The 27460-nt window shown below is 41.8% G+C and overlaps 2 protein-coding genes, 1 long non-coding RNA gene and 2 other non-coding genes across 10 annotated transcripts in view; 3 read left to right on the top strand and 2 right to left on the bottom strand.

Annotated features, from left to right (window-relative positions):
• ERN1 (endoplasmic reticulum to nucleus signaling 1) overlaps positions 1-3244 on the bottom strand; it is a 31556-nt gene extending 28312 nt beyond the window's left edge. The window contains exon 1 of one of the 2 annotated variants that reach the window (XR_014887368.1): positions 3062-3244. Coding sequence is in view for 1 of the 2 variants with exons in the window: in XM_085239855.1 (XP_085095981.1) it covers positions 3062-3139 (78 nt within the window). In the remaining variant the exon portion in view is untranslated. The remainder of the gene's footprint in view (positions 1-3061) is intronic. The other variant, XM_085239855.1, reaches the window with a different exon arrangement.
• A 148-nt stretch (positions 3245-3392) lies between these two features.
• On the top strand, positions 3393-6734 carry LOC146543086 (uncharacterized). Its single transcript, XR_014887387.1, has 2 exons — positions 3393-4136; positions 4357-6734. It is a non-coding gene; the product is annotated as an uncharacterized LOC146543086 (long non-coding RNA).
• Positions 4211-4276, top strand: LOC116217334 (small nucleolar RNA SNORD104). The gene has a single exon (XR_004161757.1). It is a non-coding gene; the product is annotated as a small nucleolar RNA SNORD104 (small nucleolar RNA).
• On the top strand, positions 4443-4577 carry LOC116217336 (small nucleolar RNA SNORA76). The gene has a single exon (XR_004161759.1). It is a non-coding gene; the product is annotated as a small nucleolar RNA SNORA76 (small nucleolar RNA).
• The window catches only part of TEX2 (testis expressed 2), a 48268-nt gene continuing 26223 nt past the window's right edge, over positions 5416-27460 (bottom strand). For all 5 annotated transcript variants that reach the window (XM_085239852.1, XM_085239853.1, XM_010721541.4 and 2 more), the window contains 10 exons: positions 22869-23069; positions 21686-22010; positions 20308-20555; positions 19176-19325; positions 17645-17744; positions 13236-13368; positions 9870-9992; positions 8163-8372; positions 7846-7966; positions 5416-7419 (listed from right to left, as the gene is read on the bottom strand). In XM_085239852.1, the coding sequence (XP_085095978.1) occupies positions 7297-7419; positions 7846-7966; positions 8163-8372; positions 9870-9992; positions 13236-13368; positions 17645-17744; positions 19176-19325; positions 20308-20555; positions 21686-22010; positions 22869-23069 (1734 nt within the window). In that variant the 3' untranslated portion in view covers positions 5416-7296. The remainder of the gene's footprint in view (positions 7420-7845; positions 7967-8162; positions 8373-9869; positions 9993-13235; positions 13369-17644; positions 17745-19175; positions 19326-20307; positions 20556-21685; positions 22011-22868; positions 23070-27460) is intronic.

Here is a 27460-nt window from a genome sequence, read left to right as displayed (position 1 = left end):
CACAGTCAATCCCTTTTAAAGCTCAGCACGGCACACGCAATGGCCATATTCATCACTGTCAGCCCAAGAACCATCGGCCCTGGACAGCCACGCTGTGACAGCACTGCCAGCCTACGGGCTGCAGCTCACCAGGTGTAACAAACCACGCCAGGGAGAACCATCCTCTTCAGTGAACTGTCAGTTCAGGGAAGTTTTTCAGTTAAAGTAATAGTTAAAGTATGAAAGAAAGCTGCCAAAAAAGAAACTACAAGAGGAAATGGAGAACTATGGGATGTCCTTCCCAACTATCCTCCGACTCGATGGAACCTTGAGCGGTGCCCTGAGCTCCCAGCTCAGACCAGGATCAGTCTGTAAAAGCAAAGCTCAGTTCAGTTTCACAAGATGCTACCAATCAGAATGAGTAGAACAGGGCTATAAATACATGAATCTGTTACTTCAAGACAGAGCTGGCCATTGTAGTTTTAGGTGTGCAAGGTGAGTTTGTATTCCTCAACAACCTACCAACCAACCCCAGCATGCGAGTGGTTTTACTGAGCAACCAAGGAGACCTGCAATTCAGAACATACTAATGTTAATTAATTAACTCTTGAAGATGTCCTCAGTGAAATCTGTAGTCCTGCATAGATTTTCACACCTTTCAGCTAACTGGCCAAACGTCTGCTGAGATAAGAAACACATTAGAAGAAACAACACCTGGGTAAGGCTGGGGTTATTCCCATGTCGAGCACAGCCCCACGTGCTGCCTGTCTGCCCCACGTAACAGCACTGACACCAGCCCAGAGGCAGCAAGGCAGAGGCAGCACTGTGCTCTAAGTGACAGATTCATTTTGGAGAGTTTACTAGTTCTGATCAGCAGCAACTCCATGTTGGAAAAGGGGAGAAGTTTGGGATGTCTAGCTGCAATACAACCCATGAGGAAAGAGTGAATATTTCTATTATGATTACTCCATGGTTCAGAAATAAAAGTTTGTTGGGTTTTTTTTTTCCAAATGACAGGGAGCAGTAAATCAGCAGTATATAATATTTATACTGACTACTTATTTACTAATGGCTCTACTGCACTTCTCACTGCTGCATCTGAGATGTCAGTCTTTTATAACATGTTCCCACGTATTGCCAGGGCAATTCCAAGAGCTGTTCAGTCTGTCATTTAAATAACAAGGGATGGGATTTCATACTGCAAGGAAAATACAGGGAAGAAAGCCCTTTAAGGAACATGTAAGTTAAAAGAAAGCGCTATTAAAGCCAGGATATAAAGCACATTGATCAAAGAAAATACGCAGCAGCAAACCATCATCTGTAGCCTTGAAAGAAATTAATAGAAAGCACGAGCTGCACAGATCTTTAGGCAGTCTCATGTTTTTCACGCTCCCTCAATACCAAGAATTGTATGCCAGCCTATTTAATGGGCATTTATCTCTCATGTGACATGAGCAGATCTTCTCAGTGAAATGTGTTAATTGTGAGTAACTGAGACTAGAATCAAGGAAATGAAAACTTATGAAGACAGAAATCGATCTCAGGCAGGGATGAAGGCGAGGACTCGTGCTGGCCGGGCTGTGGGCTGAGAAAGGAAACAGAAAAGGAGAACCCCAGATCAGATACCAGACTGAGGGACACGGGGAGGAGGGAAACTCACAGAACAGGAGTGGAGAGCTCTGCCTGGGCCCAAACCCAGGCTTTTGTAACTCTGCAAGTAAAAACTACACAGAACCTAGTTTTAATCTGTTGATTTTTAAATTTTTTTAGTTTTAAAATACTTTTTAGTACTCTTATTGAGTACGATTCTTAAAACTGTGGATTGCACGAGTGTTCCCCTTGCAAAATATTGTAATCTAGAACTATTAGAATTCTCCAATAACAATTTTAATGTCATTTTTGTTGACACTTTTTTTTTTCCAGTTTCTTGCTCAAGTAACAACTCTGTTACATAGCTCCATTATCCACGTGTGGTTATTTCTAAAGAATGGGAGTGGAGCTGCTACATCCTAAATGAAAAACAAAGCCTGCAGCTTTGCTTAACCAGAACTGTAACCCCATGCATTACACCTTTATGTTCAAGTAACAGTAAGCAAGGAACACACTGGAAGGAACACAGTGTAAAACTTGGCTGCACTCAGACACAATGGAAGCAATAAATGCCAGCCGGCCTTCCATACTGTTACCCAATCCTAAGAACTTAGGAAGTGAAACATCTTTCAGAACAGTACTATGGGACACCATCTGATTTTGCATGCAACAGACAGCACCCATTTTAAGGTACGCTGCTTCAAAACATTGCCTCCAGTAACCGATCTGCTCAGTGTTCCATTTACTTCGGGTTGGCTTCACTATGGGTCCTTCTCTTTCTGCTCCATGTAATATCTTCTAACTAAACTGGTTATTTCTTAAAACGTTCTGCATTGCAGCAGCTTTGTCTTCCACCTCTGAATTCTGAGCTGCAGCCTCCGTTGGACACCAACCAACCGTCTGCAAATTCAGCACACGTTGCTACCTTTGTTCTGGAAGGAGAACGATCAAAGTGTCCCAAACTGGGATTGGGCCGCATTCCCTCGGCGTTTGAACACGAGCACAGGTGGGCTCTGCTCATAAAGCAAACGAGGCCCTCCACCTGTGCAGTTACAGCAGTATCAATCAGAGCAACGAAGTGAACCCTCACAAGTTCCACTACCCACCTACAGAGCTTCGGCATGCAAAAGTTTACTCACCCTACTGTCAGCGGTAACTTTAAAGAAAATTAACCGCGTTTGGATATTTCGAGGGATGTTATGCGCCAGGCGTTCAGGTCCGCGCACAGAGCGCACAGCCGCACGGAGCGCTGACGGCCACCGCGGGCGAGGCGGGCACACGGCGCCGAGCTCAGTGCTTCCCGAAGGCGGCCAAGCTCGGACCCGTGGCAGCTCCGGCCAACTTTCGTCTCAGCCCGGCGGGTCACTCCGCCTCCCGCCCGGGACGGGGCCCGGTCCGCCCGAACGAGGCCTTCCCCGGCCGTCCCCGCAGCGGGCCGAGCTGCGCCCGCCCTCCCAAGCCCGGCATCAGCCCCAGCCCGCGCCGCGCTTACCCCGGGGCTCGGCGAGAGCAGCAGCAGCAGCAGCAGCACCGCGGCCAGGCCGAGCAGCGGGCGGCGCAGCGGCTCCATGGCTGCCACCGCGGCCGCTCCCCCAGCGCGGCGTTGCCTGCCGGCCGCGGCTGTCCGGCGCTCCCCGCGCGGCGGGGCGGGGCCGCCCGCTTCGGGCCGACGACGTCAGCCGCGGGCGCGCACAGGTGGTGCCGGCTTTGGCGCGGGGCTCGTGCTGCTGTGCTGCTGCTGTAGGAGCGCCCGACGGGGCCGTGCGGCTGCCGGCGTCTCAGCCCGGCGTTCCTTCCCCGCGGAGCAGATCGAGCCTCGGCTATCGGCACGGCTCCGGCTTTGGCAGTCGCTGCTGCGCAGCGTAACACCTGAAGTCAGTACAGCGACGCGCCTCTCCCGGCCATTAACGCTGCCCGAGCTGCTGCGAGCTGATCTGCACGCGCACAGCGGATGGGAGAACCGCAAAACGCTGTGAGCCCAAAGCGCTGCGTGCACAGCGCTGCGCTAAAGGATGAGGGTTCTGGTTTTCTCCCGTTGTGCACGCAGCGCTCGCACCACCACGAAGCAGTTATTTACATCGGGCGCCCCGGGACCGCGGCGGGGCGGGGTACGGCCGGGGGATCCGGGGACGGAGGAACCGCCGCCGGGGCTCTGAGCGGGGCCTACACGGATAAGTGCTGCTGCTTAGCTGCAGCGAAGTGCTCGAGCAACAGAACTCCAAGCAATCCTATTCGATAGAAGCGTTCTGCTCCTCCGGAACGTCCCCAAGTGGCGGTCAGGGCACCGAACACAGGCTCGCTCAGAGCCTTACCTTTTCGCGGCGGCTCCCTCTTCGGCCGCCATGTGGCGCAGCGCTGCTCCGCCGGCCGCCGTCTCAGCGACAACGGCTCCGCACGTGACCCCGGATTTGAATCCTATTGGACGCTCACCTCCTCCGGCCCGGCACGTGCCCTGAACTCTGAATCCTATTAGCCGAGATGAGCAAGGGCAGGGCGTGGCGAAATGGGAGCGCTATAAAGAGGCGCGAGTCGGCAGCTCGGCCTTTCCGTCAGCGCAGCGAGTGGAGGTGAGCGTTGCTGGCCATGAGAGCCGGTGGGGGGAGGGGGACGGGACGGCACGGCACGGCCGGGGTTGGGCTGGGCGGCGCTGATGTTTCTAGACGCGTGTTAGACTTCTGATACGGATGAAGTAAACCGATATCTGAGCGCCCAGGCTGCCACGCATCCCGCGGGGCGGCTGCTCCGCACCACTCGTGTAACCTCCCCTTTTCGCTTTATGTCTTCCAGGGGCCGAACGACGAGCGGCGCGGTCAATAAAGCTGTGCGATCCCGTGGACGTGTCCGCCTGCTTCTTTGTGCGCGGTCTTTATTCCGCACTGCCTTTGACCCGGTGGAGTGCCCTCGCGCGGCCCCGCCGGCCAAGCAGCAGTGCCAGAGCGAAGCCCTTGTTCCATAACTGGTGCTGCGCGGCGCACCCCGCGTGGCGCTTTTAACAGCAATGCACAGCGCGCATGCGCGGAGGGGGGGGCGAGGTGTTTGTGGGGAGGTGTGGTGAGAACGGAGCTGATGGCGTCCGTATCGGTGATGGGAGCAGGGAGCCCAGCCCCTGGAGCAGCAGGAATAGAGCACCGCAGCCAAGGCGAGTGCTCGAGTTGGAGAGATGCAGCTCTGTGTGCTCCGCAGCTGATGTTGGAGCCTTTTTTTTAAGCGTACAGCAAAAAGGAGGCTTGAATCAGTTGATCCAAGCTGCGGCTATTCTCAGGGCCTGCATCTTAACCTGCGTTACAGCCGGGGCTTGGTGTCCTGCAGGTAGCAAGGCTGGAGCCATGGCCACAGGCTGGAGAACCACACGTGCAGCCACACTGAGGGCAGCACGGGATGCTGAGGTACGGAAGGCTACAAGGCGATGCTTAAGGTCACAAGATTACTACAGCGGGTACCTCCTGCCCCTGCTGTTCTGTGACTGCGTTGTACGCTTAAAAAAAAGGCTCCAACATCAGCTGCGGAGCACACAGAGCTGCATCTCTCCAACTTCTGCGTTTCAGCGCAGAACAAAATTGGAAAGGCATGGTCGTGGTGTAAGTGAGACAGCAGGGAGTAGAGTGAAGGAAGAGGTGGGAAGGAGACTGTTGAGATGTGCCGAACTTCAAGAGGATAAAACAAAAATTTCTACTTCCAAAGCTAGAACAGGCTGAGGGTGGGTCAACCCTCCAATTGTAAGCTATAGTTATCCTGTTGGGATACCCAACTTGGGGTATAACCACAAAAATCATTGTGAATTACATTCTAATGACTTTTGAAAGCCTGCAGAAGGAGGGAGCAAGCACTGTGGGGAAATTAACTGAATAATTGACGAGATAAATTTATTTAATAAAACAAAGCAAGCAGACTGTAGTTACCCACAGTTTATGAAGTGCAATATGACAGTCTCATATAATAATCTAAATCTGTTTACACATTAGTGCATCTAGTCCTTTGACTTTAGTTATTGCACATAAAAATTAAATCATATAAAAGACCTGCGTACAAGACATGCAGACTTCATGAGAGGCAGATAGTGCCTACATAATCAGAGCAGAACCCAGAATATACACAGCCTGGAATGGTCAAGGAGGAGTTCAGGTAACAAATATAACCTACTAATATTTTAATTAAAGGTAACCAAAATAGGTGTTCAAATATAGAATTAATTTTAAATATATTAAATGCTAGTTTTCTTTTATGTTTCAGGCAAGGTGCTGTTTAAAAAACTTCAATATAATAGCTTCATTTAAAGATGGTAAATCATTAAGTTACACATGGAAATTTTGATTTACACCAAATGTGACAACACAAAGTACAAAAAAGTTCTTAAAAAATTTCTTTAAAAAAAAAAAAAAGCAAATCATGTTATAAAAGGAGAGCCGGAACTCACCCTCTGTAAACTAAAATGTTTTCTGATATCCATGAACTGTTGGCAACAACGAGTATCAGAAAAATATTGTGTGTGTTAAGTAGTGGATATGTAGTGTTCAAATACCGAATTTACTGCATACATTTACTCGAGTCATCATACTAGACAGAAATAAGAGGCAGTTTCCCATACCCCCACTTAGTTTTGGCCATTAAGTAGCAGAAACAGTCTTTTAGATCACGATCAGCTTGAATTCCTATTTCAGAGTCCAAAAGAACAATGCATAGGGGTCAAATCTTTCCATTACAGCTGTTTCACAAACATCAAGAGACTGATATCTGCATTTGCACAGCTGTAATGTGAAAATTTGGTCCTGTGCTTTGCATGTAAACACAGTGCAATGGAAGAGTCACAGCAACAAATTCTCCTATAAGAAAAAACTGTTTCATCATAGCAAGAGGCTCTATACACAGTAGGGTAACTAAGTACTTCTGGTAATGTGCAGTATTAAACATTTCATGTGCTCACGTCTTTATAAACATTCAGAATTAATCATGAATCAAGGTGATTGTACCTCACTATAAGGCTGCTTGCTATAGTTTGGTCTCATGGCTTTACCAACTTTTTTCTCCTCATTTACAAAAATATGACAGTCCCACTTTCACTGATAACTGTGTTTTATGGCTAGTTGCTTCCCCCCAAAAAAGCACAAGTCCTATATGAAAAAAGTAACATGTTTATACCACACTGAATCACAATATTACCTATAATACACCCAATTTACATTCTTTAATCCTGAAAGCATTTCATATTTTGATTGCTTGACACAAGCTATTGACTGCAGAAGTGAAAGAACATAAAACAGTTCATTCTACACCTCCAACTGCCTGAGAAAGAAAAATATTCTTCCAGTTTTTATAAATTCATTCCTTATTTAGGATTTTTTTTTCATTTGGCACGCAGTTGCTTTGCTGCCAAACAACCTTTCAATGTGTTAACGCACACCAACATAGCATGAAAACATAAGCTGTGTCAACAAGCTCCTTGATCTATTATAGTTAGGTTCTCCCTCCCTCCCCCGAAGAACAGGTCATCTTAGCCTCCAAGTTAAAATCTTGATGGTAGCCAGTACAAAAACAAATCAGCTGCTTAATGGAATGAAACCATGTCGCTGAAGTACACAGAACAATAACCAGGCAAGTGAGCACAAAGGTATGGTTATAGGCAGACCCTGGGGAGGGGGAAAGTGGCACAAATTGATGATGATAACTACAGCACAGTTTATAAAACCATGAGAATAACCTTTATAATACTGTAAACTGCAAGTCTTCACATCATGGCTGATCAGGGGCCTCCGTGACCAGATCTTTAGGAGTGTATGTAGAAGAGCGGGGATCCATGGCTGAGTGCATTAAAGGAATATAAACATCGTCCATGTTTGGCATGACAAAGATTTTCTGTGAAAGAGATGCAGTTAAATCAAGTTATATTTCATGTCACTTGAAATGTATTATTTTGTTTTCAAGAAAGTAGTAAAGAGAGCCCTTACTGCCTCAGGTGTTCTTAATTTTAATCAGTTTGACCCTCCATCAGCTAAGAACTAGCACCATGCTACTGTTTAAACATTACAAATTCAGACATGCCATCTGTTTCACAGAAATGCCACGTTCAGATTAAAATCTGACAAGTGCTAAACAGATTTCCATCCAGGCCTATATAGAATCTTAGGACTATCCCAGAAGTCACATGACTTTTTAAAGTGCATTCCACTGAACAGAAGCAGTAGAGAATGCCTGCTAGTCATAAACAAAATAGGGAACATGGGAAAAACTAAGAACCCACCAAAATATAATTAATGAAGTGAAAATGTCAATGAAACACACCTGAAACTCTTGTTCCAGTTTCCTCTCTATCCATTCAGTTACATGAACCAGGGTGACTTCTCTCTCACCAAGTTTTGGCCGAGCTTTTAACTCCAGGTAGGGAGGTCTTCGAAAGCCATACCTTGAGACAGTATACAGGACAGTTTTATTACCAACACTCCAAGAAAACACACTTGAGCGTGTCAAATACACAGCGTTCTCCTAATAGCAACTCATACTAGCTTGTACTTCTTCCAGAACCCATTTCAGCTGCATTTTAGCTTTAGGTAGCACACACCTGAAACATTGCACAGACCTTGCAGTTAAGTTCCTCTTACCATATTCTGTCAGTAGGTGGAGGTGGAATGTTAATTACTAGTGTTCCTCTGCACTCTTGTACTTCAACTGTTAGCAGCAATGGAGTATTTGAGACCTCTTCAATTTTCTTCTTTATAAACTCAGTCTCTGTTGCTTTTTGAAAGTATTTTGATTTGGTTATTTTATCCACAATTCTCATGATCTTACTTGTCCGATGTCCTCCAACATACCTTTAGATAGAAAACAAAAAAATTACGCCAAGGTAGTTTGGCAAACTATTGTTTACTAGAGTCCAAAGGATCTCCTATGAAATCACTAGAGTATAAAGGTGCTGGAAAAAAGGGAGAGCAATTTTGGCAGTGTGCAGAATGATATTCCAAAATGGTTAACCATGCCTGCTACTTTTCCTGGCAGTGCCACGCAGCAACCTCGTTTTTTTTAGAACAGATGCTTTAAGGACTTAGTGTCTTTTTTCATACTTATCACATTTCAGATACACATCCTAGTAACATGTAGTATTTTCCCATATTATATTATACCTGACTGTGGCTCTTGCGTAGCACAGAGAGCCTTGCTAAAGCCTTGCCCTGCAAAAAAAAAAAAAAAAAAAAAAAAAATCACACTCCTCCAGTTAACTAGAGAGGTTACACTCTCACCAGATTCTATGGCAGACATAATATAGATTTCTGAAAGGTGTAAAGAAATTCCTTCAACATCATACTTGAGTTTTTTTTGTTGTTCTCCTTCATCTTTTTGATAAAGAGTTCTTCATATGATCTATCTATTTTTAAATGCTATGAAATGGATCACAGAAATTATCCCAGTAATTCATTATGCAGTTTTTCAAATGTTTTATGAGCAAAACTCAGAGAAAACTGCTTGGAACATTCTGAATGCATCACGGAATCTCTTGAATATTCACTGTGAAGATCATAGAGGTGTGTTCAGGCGTAGGAAATGTAGTTATCTGAGACATTTCAGGCACACTGCTGATTTCTCACTGCAGCCACTATTTCAATCAGATGTAAAAAGAAAAAGAAAAGAAAAAAAAAAATCAGAACAGCAACCAGATCAAGGGATGACGTGGCAAAACTGACTTGGAAATTTTCTTTAGAACTCCTGTGCATTAGAGGGCAGCATTGCATAGCTGAAGATAGTCAAAGCTGTTCAACAAGGGAAGGGGGGAGGGAACAAGAAAGCCTGGCTTGAACAACAATCGTTTGGTATCCTTTTAAAGAAAAGACACTGGAAACAAGGCATCAACAGGATCGGTATGGATATGACACTGTATACAGTGTTTCAAGTTAATAAACAAAATTCTGTTCCAGACTCTGCTTCCAAGCAGGACAGGCTGAGGAAGTTTCCTGAAGGATCTCTGAACCAAAGACTTGGCTCTCTCTGTATTCAAATAGTGAAGGAATCAGGAGGTGTCAGAACAGCACACAGTTTATGCTGCAGAAGTGCTGAATTGAGAACAATGCTCCCAGCAGGATAAAACACATGGCAAGAGTAGCTTTTATTTGTGATGTGGTACATGGCTTGATTGCTGCACTTTACTCCAGAAATGGCCGAGTTTTGTTTGTTTCATTGCTTGGATACACTCACTCTGACATCCTCTGTCACAAGGAATGTTATGGAACTGGACCATGATAATAGTTATAGTAAAACGTCTGGAAACAGAGCAGAGGGAATAAAAGGATTAACAAAAGCACTATGAGACAGCTCACCCTTCTGCTCCGGGAGTCACCTGCTTCTCTCCTGCCAATTCAGGAGCATCGTCCTCTTCTGATGACCCAGCACTGGAGGATTCCTCATCACTGTCTGCAAGACAATACGCCCTTGGCCTGAAACTGAAAGAATGCAATTTCCAGGTCAAATCCAATATTCTTAAATAGCTATTCATCATGCATAGCTCTGATTGCCATTATGCATACTCAGATTCTGAAATATCTTTTCTTCTTTCTACGAACTCTATCTAAAAATGCAAATGTTCTGAAAGCAGAGTGCCTTAACTAGCTTCAAAACACACACACACAAAAAAAAAGATGGCAGGGGAATATATATTTCACATATTCAAATGTTTTGAAATTATTTAAATACATTTAAAAACATTTCTGCTGCTGCTTGTGCCTTTCCACAAAAGAAGAGCAGTATGTAGGTCAGACAGGCTGTGGTGGTTGTTTTTAAACTGATAAACGTTTATAAACTGAAAGGTGAGAACACAAGTCTGTCTCTCACAAAAAGCTTCCCGTGCCAGTGTCTACCAAGTGAATCCCAGAATCTCTCAGACGCCACCCGAGGTGCTCACACACACACACGTACCTCATCGGCACAGCACTTTCAACCCAGGCTCATCAGTTCCATTTTGTCGGCTCACGCACACACAGCTCTTGCAGTGTGGACACACATCTAGCAATAGTATCACATGCAGAGCACAACCAATCACATCTTTTTTTATTCGTTATTATTCATTTAAGGTGGGATTAAAAATTATTTATTCTTGAATAGAATCCAAGATTGAATAAGGCCATCAACGTCACATTGAGAAGAGGGAAGTAGTAAAGTAAGAGCAATAAAGAAATTCTGCTCTTAGGGTACAAAATATAGCACAGTAGCAACTAATTCCTGGGCTTCAGCTATGGAAGAATTTATGAACACAATCACACAAATTCAAATCTTTTAAACGGATTAATATCCAGGAAGGATACAGTGAATGCAGTATTCACAGATCTCCACTTAATGCAAGAGCTTGTAACTGTTATACAAGCTTCAAAAGCACGTTTTTGACCCTAGGGACTATACTCAGCATTCAAACCTGTTCAGAATACAAGGTATTGCTGTGTCTTGTTTTTCAGTTTTTGGGGATTTTTTGGTGTGTGTGTTTGGGTTTTTTTGCGTGCTCTAGGAGACTTGAAACGTTCAATAACCTCTTACAGAGCATGCATGGACCAAGGCTGCAGTCTGCTATTCTTTGCACAGAACAAACTGTTAGTTACTGCATGAAGTCCTAATGTAAAAGGATAGATCAAACGCAGCTCACCAGTGCACAGCACTCCTTTCTAACTGCCTACTTAAGAACGAGAGCAGCAATCCCATGGCCTCTCTACGGCGCAGAATGTGCTGCCTAGGCTACTGAAATGGAATAAGCCTCTTCTACCCTGAGATGCATTTGGATCTGCAAAAGAAAAACAGCACGGCAAACCGAACCACCTCCCTGAGGACTTGGGAAGGAGAAAGGGGAGTCCTGTCAATGGCTCACATAGCAATGCTGGAGCTATTTCTCATGTTTTTAGGTCAAACTATGTATTTTCTACCTGGTGTGACCCAACTTCCCTTTCCTGTCCATGTGATACCGCTCTTACAAGAAGGCACCTTATTTGCCTGGGTATAGGATCCTCTGAAGTGACTGCAGAAGCACATATACCTGCTGGCTGAGACCAGATCTCCTTGCATTAAAAAAGCAACAACAAATATGCTTCAGCAAGATTTCAAGGCATCTATCCATACAATGGACTGTACGTACAAGACAGATGCTGGCAGAAAACCACTTTGAAGCTACAATAATTTTCCTGAGCAGACTGCCCAATATTTTATCAATTACCATTTGCCAGTTCTTTTTCTACATGGTACACTAAAGCAAGAAAGGACTTAAGGTATGAAACTGCAGTAACTTTGGGTTAGCCTGCCTGTGCTTGCCTACTCTCTGGTTTGTTAGAACCTGCTACTGTATCCATTTCATAAAATTAGCAATTAAATGTCCTCTCGTGTTTCTTTGTGACAGCTGCATTTGCCTGAGAGCACACACGTGACAGAATTACTAAACTGTATTGCAGCACACTTTATTTCAAACAGAAATGCAGCAGCAATGATAGAATGGACTATAATACAGAACCATTGGTCTCATTTCATACTGACAATATGAAAGAACAGTTAAAACTCAGTGCCACGTCTCCCCTACTCCTCTCTTTCTGGAGAAATAGATGCCTTTCTTACCTGAGTTTTGTTTGTTCCAGGCTCTTGAGTAACAGAATCGAGCAAAAGCAAGCAACATGTAGGATTTACAGACAATGTAAGACACACACCCATCTATAACAGCTTGGTTTATCAAAACAATTGTCAACTGATAATTAAAAAGCCAGTAAAAAGAACCAACACAGCAGAAAGCAAAGATGAGAAATTCTTCTGTGCTTCAGTCTTTGAGGGTATTTTTTGTTTGTTTTGTTGTAGCCAGGAGGGAAAAAAAATCTCATTCAAACACAACTTCTTTTCTGGTAAAGCTGACATGATATTTGGCCTTGGGCATTTGAATCAAAAGAGAGAGAGCATGAAATGTGCAATACAGCATTAGTGAATGGTTCCACCTTAACGCAATTGGTTGCTTAGCTACAGACATTTACATTTGCTTTGCTGTAGGCCTATTGCTCTCTTAGAAATTATGGTCATTTTTAAATATGAAATCCATGTGTTCACTATTAGGGACAGGTATAAAAAAAATACACAAAGAAAATTCTGTGGAGATGAGAACAAAAACAAGAATTCCATTTGAAAAGACATTTCCATCTTTAAATCCAATGTTTTGGTGGACATTAAGGGGATCTTTTGAAAAATTGTAACAGGTAAATAGAATGTGGAAAGTTGAGAAAAATAGTGACTAAAGAATGGGTGTGATTATTTCTCATGATACAATAAAGGTACTGAGTAAGTCTTCACATAATATTTACTGTTATTTACTGTTACATGCTTTACAATAGTAGTTTTAAGTAGTATCAGCACTATGTATATCTGACATTCTTACTGGCTAGGACCCCAAATTAAGTGTAAGGCAAAGGTCAATTTTTAATCACACAACATTTTAAAATCCTACTGAACTATAAAAAAAAATGATTCCTCTACAGAAGCTGTCTATTAAGACAGTTATCAATAGTGTAATTCAACATTAAAGTTACACAGAAAGACAAGAAGCTCTACACTCAAATACACACCTCCCTCCATCTCCTCTCAATCTATTACAGAGCCTGAGTTGCTTATGCCCAAAGAAATTTCAACTTTTTCACCAGGAAAAGTCAAGTTGCACCATCACTGCAATTTCTTACCCTTCCTTGCCAATCTCTCCAACCTTCAGTGCTTCGCCAAGAGGCTCTTTACCAAGTTTAGTCAAGTTCATCTTAGTCTCCAGGGTCATTAGAAAAGATCCATTGTAAGACATTTCCAAATCAATCCAAAGCCCTAAAAAATTAACAACAGGCTGTAGTCTTCAGTCATAACAATTTTATTTTAATGTCAAAACAAAACCAACAAATCCACTCATCACACTTTACCCAAAGAGAAAAAATACTTTTTTGCCAGCTGATTATATCATTAATTCAGAATGAATTACAAGCTTATGAAAGCAAGTTGTTTTATAAGCTTAATGTGAATAGAGGAAGTTAAAGGTTAAAATATGCATCAAAGGCAAGGAGAAAGACAGATCAGTCTGGTAATATAGGCTAATGACCTATAAAAGGAGCATGATGTGATTTGCACACACCTAAACCGCTTAAGAGATCTGAATCAAGATAAAGAACATAGAATACAATCAGGGATTCACTTCAAATACTATCTGCAGCACTGCTCCAAGCCCAACTGCAATCAGGACACCCCTTTGTATTACATCCTCCAAACGAAGCTGAAATCCCAGAACAACGTCCTTTGTTACACAACATGCTGTTTGGCTTTGCTTTCAACAATGGCTTATTGAAGCAGTATGAAAACCTTCTCTCAGTAACTCAACTGTTGGACTTCTTATGACTCACAGGTCATTACTGAGAACAATCCTGGATGTGTAGGGTTAAGGTAAATCCTACTGTCCGGCAAACTGCTCACTCACAGGATCACCCAAAAAATCATCTTAAGGAACAACTGCAACATTACATCTCACCTCTTAAATGACACTTGCAGTCCCTACTGAGTGAAAAAGCTGTTGGGTATTTGCCATCCAGAGATGGGAATTCAGATGCCATTAAGCACAGATGACCATTTTTTCTTCTCTAGACATCACAGCTGCACACAACGTGCCTTATCAGTATCTAGCATATCAGATGTGCCCCCACTTTTATTTGGAAGCAATTAAAGGCAAATACTGTTTAGTATTGACTGATGTAGAAGAAATACCCTTCATCAATTAATTAATGACTGTTTTCTTTTCTGTGAAAGCACACCAGAAGAATGCCACTGTCCTCAGGTTCCACCTGTTTCTATCAACAGAAATACACACAGCTCTCAAAGACCAGGGCACTGACACACAATGACCTTATACAACTAGAAAAAGTACTGACTAACCCAAATTACTCTTTTCCATCAATTTTTTAATGCTGTATAAGAGCAAAACACAAGAACTCAAACAGAAGCATATATACACTTTTCCTCTTTACAGTAACAAAGTAAGAATGAGATCATCAGAAATAAGAAAACAGCTAAAGAGACCTTTTAGATAATTGCAGAATTGTCTTTAGTGTTAAAACTGTTTTAAGAGTAGATCAGAATAATTTAAGGATGCCAACACTGAGGGGGGGGATAATCTTTCTGATCAGAAAATGTTCACATGCATTTTCCAAAGGGAAAAAAGGAGGTAGAGGAGGGAGAAGGGATGAAGGAGCGGGCAGATGGCAGCATTTATTCAGATAAGTGACACTTGACAGAAGTGTCACTGAAATAGAACTGTATTAACAGAAACAAGAGTTTCTTCCCCTAATAATGTCTGTTAATATATTTAGTTACTTTCCAATCTTTCCTTTGTTATCAAGCACTGATAGAAAAGTACGGATGAAAAAAAAAAAAAAAAAGCACCTCTGTCTGAGATTTAAAGCCTTGTGAAAGGTAACCACAAACGAGTGATTGTCTCAAGTAAGTTAAAAAAAAGTCTTCGAAGTGTTTATGTACAAAAGCAAAGCAGGTTGTTCCTGTAATTGCTCAATGCAAGCACTTAGAAACTCAGCAACCACAAGTTCACATGTCATTCAACTACGTGAAAAATTACACAGGGTAACAAATTCTATAATAAATGTTTACTTGTCACAGTTTAACTGAACAAGAAACTGAAGGAGTTCTTGCTGCTGTTGTCAGTATTTAATAGAGCCAGAAATATTCAGTCCCCTAAACCCAATCTCATGACTGAGAACGGCAGTCCTTGGTCATAACTGGAGTTATTAGAACAGAGAGAAAGGAATTCAAAAAATGTTTAAATCTGTTTCACTCAGATAACCTCTTAAAGAACAGAACAGAACAATTGCGTTAACCCAAACAAAGCCTGGTACACTAAGGAATTTAATACAGCTTTGTTGGTTTTCAATTTATTTCAATCAAGATTCACAATTTTCCTTTGTACAAAATACTGAACGTACATCTTTGACCTACCTCTAGAGCCCCCTGCATCTCTGGCAGAGGAGATATTAGCTTATTCCACCTATTAAGTTTTTATTTTCCCCCAAAAACAGTCAGTTTTTCATGCCAATAAAACAATTTGCTCTTTTCAAACAGGTTCTTTTATAAAGCTCAGCTCTAAGAAGCTGTGAGAGCCACGTACCCCATGCTGCAGAGATAAGGCTTTCCCCAGAGCTGCAAGTCTCAGGCAAGAAGCCAACAAACAAAAGCATTTGGATAGGACACGTACAATCCACAGTGTTTGCTTTCATGCAGCTTTGGGTTGTTTGGTTTTGTTCTTTTTAATTTATTTTTGTTTAAATGTTCAAGAAAGTTTTAACAATTCCCCAATGTCCTGTTCTGTTCTCGTTTTAACAAGCAAAAGGTTAGAGTTTGCTGACCTCCTCAGCCTCTATACAGTGCTTTGAACAGCATGTCTTTTATGCTACTGATAGAGTTTTATTTAATTTTCTCCTAAATCTTCCCATATCTTCTATTCTTGCAAAAGTCTGATGTTAACTGTTCATCAGAACTAGTGAAAAGCACTGTAGGAAGAGGGCCAGAAATGAAAGCTACAGTTCAATACATCTTAAAAAAGACCACATCCAATCTACCTGATTGTGTGATCCTAATTCTGAACCTTGGGACCAGTCAGAGAAATGGAGCTTTGAAGGAGCAGAATGATACTGCAAAGCACTTAAACTCATCCCAGGTATATCCGTGAAATTTAACAAGCGTTACTTCATTAAATCAGTAACATATTCTTAATATTTGAGATTTTTCTTGTATGTTTACAATATTAAAATACTGTAAAATTGAAGCAGAGTAAATTTGCAACTTTAAACATTCACAATCAAGTTGGTAAGAAGGGCAACAACAAATAACCCAGTTATGTGTTCCAACTTTGCTCTACGTTTGTTGTTATTCTAAATATACCACTGAGATTTGATGAAGTTTTGGCTTGTTTTTGGACCATAATTAACAGCCTATCCAGAGGTCTCTAATATTCTTAAGCAGTATTATCAGTTCATTAAATTCCTACCATCTTACTACTGGCTCACTGGTTTAGCACCATCCAGAAATGATTTAGTCTTTATATCTTCATATGAAAGCTGGAAGAGCAGTTTAAAAGTAAGTTGTTTGTCATGTAATCCACAGCTGTACCACATCAGGTCCTCCAAGGAGATCTTTCCCTTTAGACCAATTAGAAACTGCTCCACCTCAATTCAGATAATTCTCTTACACATCACCCATCCAGTGTGACAACACGGTATGTAAAGGAGTGAATGGACTGAGAGCAGACAAATTATGAAACCCTTAATAAATTCAAAAACAATTTCAAATGAAAGACTGCTCTGATTACACATCTTAGAAGAAAGATAACGACTAACTCTTAGCACGTAGGAGAATACTTCTGAAGCTAAAATTCATTCACCATATTTTTTTTTCTTTTTGTGAAGGTACTTAGGAAACAAGAGTGCCCTCCAATACACTCCTGCAACTAAATTCAAGTCAGGAAGAAGAGAAAAGGAGAAAAAAGCAAAACTTCTAATCCATAACATAGCAGTATGAAAGTCATTCAGCTTAAAGAAAATTCATCTTTTACAGTGGGCACACAGACACGTTAAAATAGAATTGTTTTTTTTCCAAAACAATTTTTGTTTTCCAATTTATTACTATTGTGTTTTCTGAATCACTGCTTTCAAAGCAGAGCAACTTCTAGAGAGCCAAAGCTATTTTCTACTGCGGTACAGAATCAGTTCTTTCCTGATGAGATGTGCATTGTTCTCTATAGTCCACAACAGAGAGAGATGCATCTGCCACTTGTATGCTAATTTTGGTTTAGTTCTGTAAAGAAATTGAATCTATAATTTTTCCCAATGGAAAGACATGCTCACATTTCATCCATTTCTGTATCTGTAGAATCATGTTTATACCAAGCCTGATGCTACAGAGATCTCTCAGCACCTTGGTAGAATAAATTCTTATTAGGTGTGCCTTCCTTAAATTGAAACACCTGCAAGAGCAACAGATCAAAACTCAGTTCTACAAAGACACAAAGGCACGAACCTGGCGAATACAGAAGAAGAAACATGCATTTTACCTCTGTAATCAATAGAAGGTTTGAAGGCTTGAAGGATCTTCGGCACTGCTATCCCCATGTCAAGCTCAGTCAGTGTTAGCTCATTCATGAAGTATGGCAGCTACATGAACAGAACATAAAAATCTAGTTTCACAACATGAACTTTTGACCACCATTTCCTGAGAGTAGAAAGGTCATTAAATTTAGGGAACGGATTGAGCCACCAGTGAAAGAAAACAAATGCAATTACACAAACTTCCTCAAATTCTAAGATTTCACATTTGTTAGTTTCAAAATATTATTTTAGGAAGAGATTTAGCATGTGAACTTAGAAAATGCTTTTAAAGCTAGTTTAGGTTCAGATGTTGACTTCAAGTTTCCAGGATGCTTTGTAGTCAAAGCATGAAAGCAGCTCAAGAGCAGTCTAATTCCTTTTTTACTAGGAATATAATAAAAGATATTTTCAGATTTTAAGTTCAGACAGATATTTAAAAGTTGAAGTTACATCAATGTCTTAGCTATTTTTATTAAAGGCAAATTATTTCATAACACTTTAAATACATCTCAAAATTTTGAAGTTACAATACTAGGAGTATTTCAGTTATTTGAGCATCTATTTACTTGTAAGCATTTCTAATTGTCAGAATTTCTGTCTCTTAAGAAATAAAGCTTTAGCCTATCAAAATACGTCCATCCCCCATACTTAGTCTTTCCACTCAACTGTTTCCAATTAGATGTTTGAATATCCTGCTGTCACAAATGTGGAAACAGCCAGGGCAGAATTAGGTTACTGCTTATTTCCCAAAGCACAAACAACACTATCTCACAGCTGGTGCTGGCAGCTAAATTTCAGAGCTCTTGTCAACAAGCCTACATCTTCCCTCACCTTCAGGAACAGGCAAACTCCTCCCCCAGTGTCAGGAGCTCAACAAGCCAATGATTAACTGCTGCTGTTCAGAAGAGTTACAGAATGCAAAGGAAAGACCCAGAAGTCACTCAAAAGCAACACTTCTCCCTTCACCTTTTAAGCTTCTGAGTCAAACAATTATACCCCCATCACCTCGGAGCTTAACTACCACCAACCTCTCCTGCAAGTGCTGCATGCCTGAAGGTGGTTCTCTGACTCCTCTTTCTCTATAGGAATCTACTGTTTCCCATAACAGATTTCATTTAAAACTCTATCTTGACAATTCAGTGAGGAAAAAAACCAAACCTAAAACATTAGAACAGTAACTCTGGCAATAGAGACCTGAGTCAGTAAGCTTAATAACTTATAGCCAGCTCTACTTACTCTTAAAGTAAATACAGTAGTATTTCTACGTTTTAAACACAGAAACTTCATAGACACAAATAGTTGATCAAAAACTGAAGTAACAAAGTCAAGGTGTCACAATCCTACAGTGAAATGGATCCTGAAACTCACTTGAAACTCTGTATCACATTTATCTACCCCAATTATTTTTCTACATATCCAGACCTCTGTTAAAAGAGTTTCTTCTACTGATTTTGAACTCAAAGAAACGTGTGAAGTACATGTTTCCAGATTAGTTACCTTTATTTTACTAAGTTTCATTTGAATCTTCTTTGACACTAGATCAGACCAATATTTTTCCCCTAAAAAATCCCAAAATATTCTTCCAAGCAAAGCGTTCACCCAGACCTCCTGTTCCTCTTCCTCAGCTTTCACGTGGGCGTCAGGTAACTGAAAACACAGAGCAGGTTATCAGCTGTGGAAATTCAACTCTAAGGTCAGAAAAAGGTCTCATTTATACCAGGAAGTTCTGTGTTACAGCCTAGGTCAGCTAAGAACTCTAATGTTCAACACACATGACAGCTTTACAGCCATGTCAACTGGCCTGATATAAGCTTGCTTGTCATCATCCTGACATGCAACAGAGCAAATGAGACTATGCTGCTATGACTTCACCTCTGGCAATGAAATGAGAGGGCTGTACGTGTTTTAACCTCTGGCAGAAAAAGCAGATCATCTCAGAATGGGCAGACCTACAAACATGTCTGTGGCAGAGATGCTCTGCCTTCCCAACAGATCTTACAACGAAGGCAAGACAAGATATTTAATGTCTTTGACTACCTGCAACGAAAGGAGGGTTTGTCATTATTACAGGTAGAAAGTCTGAAGCCAGCAGAAAAGCAGTGCTTTCTAAGAGCAATCACGTAGATGCTACAGTTCTGAATATCATTTCTTGGCAATGATTGCTCTCAGTGGCCGCAACCTCACACAGTAGCTTCTGCTGTGACTCACTGTGTCCAAGTTTCCCACCTGTTGATCTATTTATAGCAGCATTTTTGATCCCTGCTCAATTCAGCAGTGAATTCGTCACTGTTTCTGGGGCTCTCAGGGGCCAGACTGGCTTTTCTCCTGGGGGAACTGCAGACATTTTTTTCATATGCTTTACTGTGGCTTCTTGTGCCTCTCTGAACATTTATGAATGTCTGCCAAAGACGCAGAACACGAACTACACCTTTGAAAAGAAAGGTGATCATATTTTTTGTTAAGATTCCGTCTATTAAGTGTTGTGTTTTATATTAGAGTCTTATAGAGTGATTCTTAAATGTGCTAGTTGTCTTTTTTCCCCCCTCTCCTATTTATTTCTAAATGAAGTAGTTAACGAGATAAAATACAACACCACCTTCGAAGCAACTCTTTGGGGAAAAAGTTTTACCTTTTTCACAGCTGTAGGGCTGCTATCTGCACTGAGGACTGGACTACCCGGTGGGCTCTTCTTTTCCTGTGGAACACACTTTGCCATATAAATATTGTAGTCCAGGAGCATTTTCTGCCGCAGATTGCCAGCCAGATCCTTGTGTTTAGGCTGGGATGCAATTTCTTCCACACTTCCCTTGCTGCTGCTACGACTGTGTGTAAGAACTCCTGACTGACTCTCCGTTCTACCATGTGCTGGCAAGATCCCTAAATCAAAAGGAATAATACTTGTTGAACAGAAAAATAATTTGACAGTCCAACAGCAGAACCTATAATCAAACATTTCAAGGAACAAAATAAGGTAGCAGATTTGATTTATTCTGAAAAAGACCAACGTAGTGCTTTCTCATTTCAAAGGACAGAAGTAAATTCCACAACTCTGTATTCAGCTGGTCACAAACTTAAGATTTCCAATAACCTCGACATGACTCAGCACTCAGGAGGATATGTGACTGGAAAACTCAGCTGATCAATCCCACATTTAAATACAGACACTCACATATGTACAACATATGGCAGAATTCCCAACAGTTCTGCTGGGTACTGCCTAAAATAAAAGTCAGGCGACTAAAACGTTCCTATACCTGATTTATTTTTTAAGTTTAATTGTAGATTGCTACAGTTCAAAAGATTGTCAAAAGTACATAACTAATAGAATTCTAATTATCCATTAATTTTGCATTTGTATTTCAAGAAATTGTAGGCCAGAAATAATGACATTAACCTTTAAAAAGCTTCTCAGAGAGCTGAAGAAAAGCATGAGTCATTCTGATTTAAAATCAGAGGATGGCTTAAAATTAACATTTCAAATATTTGTTCATTACCAGATTGTTTGATATGTTTATTGGTTTGGACATACATTAGGTCTTGTACTCAAAAATTGAAAATGTGCTTTGCTGTGATGTTAACTCAATAATAGGGATTATATTCTTTAAAGCAGACTGGAGTGAAAGAACAGGTAACAGTAGGACTAAATGCAAGTGTTGTCATCTGTTCCAGCAGATGAAAAGGAAAATAGATGGAACAACTAATCCTTACAAAAGTTACAGTCACTGAAAAAACAGTTTACTTACATAAAATAGTCTAAAAATAGTAAGAAAATTTGAGGTCATATTGCCAAATATGCAACCAAGAGAGGAAAAGCTGTTGTACAAGGGGAATCAAGAGGCCAAGATAAGGAGCGCGAGGGTGTCTTTGTGTTACTTGTCTGTTGAGATCACAACAGCTCCACAATTGCTAATAACTATCACTGTGAAAACGTAACTTTGATTTGCTCCTTTTAATAGATAGTTTTACTGGGAGAAAAAAAAAAACAAAACATATATATGTATGAATACCTGGCTTGCTGGTAGGCTTCTTGGCTTCAGACTTCAGCTTGGATGCTAGAAGGAACCTTCTGAACCACTCCTCCTTCTCCCTACCTGTCCTTCCAAAGAGATAAAGCACTTGATCCTTTTGGCTAGTGTACTTGGCTCCATCCTGAGCTTTCTTGGATTCCTCACTGTTCAAGTCTACTTTCTCAGAAGACAACTTTTCCTCTGCATTCTCTTTATCAGTCTGGGCTTTAGCCATGAAGTCATCCTGCCTAGCAAGTTCAATGCAAATAGGGTACTTCTTATTCCAAATTCGTTTTCGTGCCAGACTTTTGGGAACCAGGGAAATCTGAAGGACAAATGAGAGAATTAAATTCACTTATTTTGCTGTTTTATCTTTCATGTTTCAAAAAGTCACGTGTATAACATTAGAACATGAGACAGACAGATTCTACACCAGACCTCCTGGGTTTAACTGACTCTGAATTTGTAGCTGCTTGTCATCCAATTCACCAGGTCTGTGGTGAGTTATAGCATTTACAATCAGAAGTTTTGATTTTTAGAATGGGAGGCAGGGAATAAAAGGTTTTCCTCAGTGTCTTCTTGGTCCTTCTCTCCTTCCCAGAGTCCTCTTAAATGTAATTTCCTCCTAATCTGTACTGCCAAGGTCCAATACTAGTGTAGCATCTTCTTAAAAAAAAATCAATTATTTTAATAAGGTATTGATACATTACTTAATACAATGTTCATGGAATCAACTTTACACAGCAGCTTCTCGCTTACTTGAGGAAGGCAAACAACTTGTAGGAGAATTATTCAAGCATTATCCTTGACACACACTCCCAGCTGAAAAATCCTAATTCAGTGAAAGTGAAATGCAAATGCTGTCTGAACTGCCTTGAGGCAGAGACAACAACCAAGGATTATGCATTCCACTGTAAGCTTCAAAACAGTCAACAAGAAATCTAACACAGTGAACAATTCTATAACCACCCAGGTGTTATTTTTTTCAAACTGACAAAGGAAAACTCATGCTTTTCATTTATGTGTAATACGGATTTGTTTTCCAAATCCAGCTAAATCTTTTGCAAGTTTGTGCAAACAAAACTGTTTTTGTAACTGTGATAGTACATGTAACTCCAGTAAGGAAAAAAAATGAAGTTTCAAAGTACTCTGTTAAAACCAGATATAAGGAAATCACACTCACCTTGCTCTCCGTAAGTTCATAAATTTTCTGGCTGACATACGTGACCTCAGGTTTTGGCTCATTGTACACAGCTCTTCTAGAAATATTTTTATTAGGTTTTGAAAGCCTTAAGGTGCTTCCTTCAAGTCGCACGTAGACAGAATGAGTCAACGTAGCATGGTATGTTTCTGGATCATAATTATAAATTTCATTCATCCATCCCTAGAGAGGAAAATAATCATTAACAGGCTTTTAAGCTGCCAGAAAGCCAAATACAGTATGCACATAAAAGTTTAAAAGTCTTAAATAATTATCCAAGCTTTTGTCAAGCTTGTGTCACCACACAAACACAAAACAGTAAATCACACAAAGTGAGGTAGCACTCAGCTGACGAGATGAGGGCTACATCCCAAGCACACAATCTGGTTTTCTGTGTAAGTCATTTTGTCTGAGAGGCTCCTCATCTCAAGAAGCAGCTCTCACCCCATCCCACTGCACTGCAGACACAGGCTGCCTGGGAAGGCCATGAGCCAGCTGGGAAGGACATGTGCAAAGCAGCCTGTTTGCTTCCACAAAGCTCTGACCTGTTAATCGCCAACAATGAGGGCAGAGCAAGCAGCCTGCTTACAGACAGCACCAACCCTGCAATCAGCCACAATCCAGGACCACGATGGAGTTTGTTTTAATGCAGCTCTGCTGTTTTACATCATTGAACGTGCTGTGCAACCGTGCAGTTGCAACACAAGTCAGACGTGGGGATTAAATTTCAGTTATTCCTCTGCAGTGAGGAAAAAAGCTACAGAAAACAGAAGAACAGTCGTGGCTGTAACCAGGCTGCAGGTACTGATTCCAACCACGGAGGTGACGTCACTGCACTAACATCTGCTCACAGAAAACACAGGATGACAAGCAAGGCAGGATCAGCCAGAACGCTCGTTCACAGCACACAAATTTTCCTTCTCTTGGCCTGCCAGACAGCATGCTTGGATAATGACCTGTACCTCTCATCAACACCTTAATTTTGGACATATTCATTAGTGTCAATAGACAGAGGAAGAAAGGCTTCCAGGGAGGTTCTCTGGAGCACAAAGAGAAGTGGCAGCTTTATGGGTACCCTGGGGAGCTGAACCAGATTCTCCAAAACCACCCAGAAGTTTTCACTATGCGTAAAACATCCCGGATCTTACTGCAACATTTTAACTTATTGAATAAGTTTCCACCCACGCACTGAAACGTAACAGTTATTTTAATGCTCGCTTGCTCCAGCTCCATACAGACAGCATACCCTTTCTGAGATGCCATAGTAACAGTGGCATCTATTTTTTGCTTACTCTGACACCTAGTCCTATTTTCACCATAAATCCTAAAAAACAGAAAGCCACCGGATCAATTAGCATCTTTTTTATGTTCAGGAAAGATTAAGTCATCTCCACTCAGCTCCAAGGCTGATGTCCTCATTAATAACAGAAATACCAATGCATGCTTACAGAAGCAGCCTTGTGTGTGGCTGTTTGCTTACGCAGGGTTACATACAACTGCTACGTAAGGAGTACAATGCACAAGGAGGAGCTCTCCATAAACCATCAGGGCTCTGCACAGCAGGGCTGGTGTTTGTTTGAGCATATCCTACTTGCTGTTATATCTTGACTATTAAGCCAAGACAATTAATTTGCAGCCAGGAACTCCAGCTGGACTTAGTGAAGCACAAGGACATAAGTGACTTGCCTTGAGCCACTGCGCACCATCCGTCCTCTCAGTGCAGAACCAAGATATCCATATGGCTCACAGGGCTCTGGACAGGCTCCCACCTGTCCCCAGATCAGGTCTCCAGGCTATTTCTAGCTCAGACAACAAGGTCTGGAGGCCTGCAGCCAGGCAAACATGCAGACAAAAGTTCTCTGTCTTAAAAGCTTATCATCCTGTCCCGCAGTGAAGCTCCACTGAAGAGCAAGCAAACCTGCACCAACAGGAAGGAACTCACAGAAAGGGGCTCATTTCACAAAGCTTAGCCACAGAAGCTGGTTTTATAACCACCATAAACTGGAGCTTGGCAGGAAGAGGGCTGGAAACCCCCAAGAATGCAGGGTTCCCAATAAGCAAGGAGGGAGTATGCTTGAAGTTTCTCTATCATCCCACATGAGACAGAACCAGCTGCAGTGTTCTGACAGCAGCACTCAGCCCAGTGGAGGAGGTGTAGCAATGAACAATGTCTGATTTATGCACTGCTCTCAACACCACAGTACCATACCTAGAAGCAAAAACCCACAAGCACAGAGATGAGACCAACACCTCTGTACACACACCACATGCATAAGCCTTGTGGCACTTTCTCAGCAGCTACACAACCATTATCCAAGACCCTAGTGGTCACGTTTGAATGGCTGGTACCAAAGGGGGCTGCATTAAGCCACTACGTCACCCACTGCACCAGCACCTACCCAGCTTCTCCCCTTTTGAGTTCCCTCATTTCTAAGGATGCTTTCTTGCCTTTTCCCACTCACATTTCAAGTTATTTTGCAGCACAAAGACCATGCAGCTCCAAGTGGAATGCTAATAATTGTCCAAACGATGACTCTTCACTCTATTAATGAATATGAAAACACGTGCCCAGTGCAGAAATACTTTTCCCCTCTATCCAACAGTGTTAAGAGATGGGATGACACCATCTGCCCCCTCATTTTCAGCATTTTTCACTGTTATATGGTAAACCACAAACAGTTTTTAGTTTCTCCAATAAGCCCCAATTCACTCCAAGTCTCCACATTCTAAGGACAATTCCAGCAGAGAGACCTTAACATCTCTCTTTGCAAAAAGAAATTGAAACAAAAGATTCACAACCAAAGAAAACTACTTCTCAATGCATCTAAACAGAGAGGTTCCATTCCTGTAATGTACCAGCAACAGATAAGTTCTGCCAAACTACAGAAGCAACAATGGATTTCCTTGTGCAGGAGAGGAGAGACTGTAGGATGGGTTTTTTTCATACCAGCGAAGTTGTTGAAATGAGAAATCTAGTCATGCAGGGAGGACAATACCCACAGTCATGTACTGCTCTGCAGCTGCTTGCCATTTGCACTGACCCTGTGATCTCCAGTTCTGAAGGTCAGCAGCTGCTCGGAACTCACAGCTGAAAATGGGAGAAAGTGCCTCCCGAGCAGCACAGTACCAAACCTGAAAAAAGCATCTGGTCAGAGCAGTGGGAGGCACTGCTTTTATGGCAAAGGCCACAGGTGTTGTTTCAAACACAGACACTACCTAGATCCGTCCCGTTTGTTAGCCCAAACACCTCACCTGCACAGCAGCACTACTGCTACACCAGCCCTCAGGGGGGAATAATTACATACAGAACACTATTTCTGCAGTTCTGAAGACATAAATAAAAGCATCAGCAAGCCAACTTCACAATACAAGCCCACCCCTGGATCACAACCGCCCCCGAGTTTGGTGAAATTAGTAGGTTGATCGGCAGTCATTATCATTAAGCAGTACTGCTAAATGCTCCAGCACTCAAATTGTAACATTTCTGCACAGCTGATCACTCACTGCATTACTATCTGTCTCGTGACCACTATTTTGCAATGCTACAGCAGGATTCTGTTTGATAAATGAGAAAAATACAGGACAGATTTTTGAGTTTTTATTGACATGGAATCTATGGGGAACAAACCAAACCAAAGCAAGGCCAAGGAGGGCAGAAGTAACCATCACCTGCACTGAAAACGTACGTGCCATCAGAGGCCACTGCCCAATACAAAATCCCCAGATAATCCCCAGGAGCAGCATGCAGCCAAAACCTCCTTCTGTACAACTTCATTCTCCTGCACTGCCTGCCCATAAAGGTCTTCCTGATGGAGAAGGTGCATTTATTTACATTTTAGCTGTTACTTAAAATCTTTTGTATCAGCCAGCACAACACAAGGGAACACACATTTGAAAACACCAACAGTGAACTTACAAGAGCCAAATGCATTAGAAAGTAAAAAAGCAAAACCAAAAAACAATCTGGGATGGGGCAAAGAAAGAAAGGAAAAGGAAGCCAGAGAAGTGAATCTGTGGGAATAAGAGGGCAAGGAAGTGTGCTCTGAAGTCGCAGGGGGATTGTGTGTGTGCTCAGGTATCTTGGCACCTGCTGGTGGGGAACTCCCATTTTGTACTAGATGTTGAAACTCAAGGAAAACATAACCGCTGTCTGAGAAGTTTGCATGACAGAGAACACGCACGTGTTTATGCAAAAATAGCATGACAGTGGTTTGGCACAATCCCAACTTGCAGAGCCCTGTAAGGGGCCTTACTTCTAGCTCTGAGCACATCAGTATGAAATCAGGTCAGGCTGGAACAGAAGACCATTAAGCTCTGAAGACCTCATCCTCATGCAAGTTTGGTTCTCCTGCATTCACATGAATTTTGTTACATGTCAAACCTTTCTCCCATTTGGCAGAGGATCAGAACTGCCCAGTATTGTTTTGACAGAGGCAAACATAAAATATTTGTACAAGGAAGGAATAACTTGCAACCTGCTAAATCGTATTATAATGTTCCAGTACAAGTATGAGCTGCATTTTCAACTCATGAAGATTAAAAAGCGCTTCTATAGGCTTTTACATATTAAAAAC

Source organism: Meleagris gallopavo, chromosome 20 (genome assembly GCF_905368555.1).
Source record: "Meleagris gallopavo chromosome 20, MGAL_WU_HG_1.1, whole genome shotgun sequence".
NCBI classification, from domain to species: domain Eukaryota; kingdom Metazoa; phylum Chordata; class Aves; order Galliformes; family Phasianidae; genus Meleagris; species Meleagris gallopavo.
Note: the sequence above shows the minus strand (reverse complement) of the source record. Positions and strands in the feature narration are given on the sequence as shown.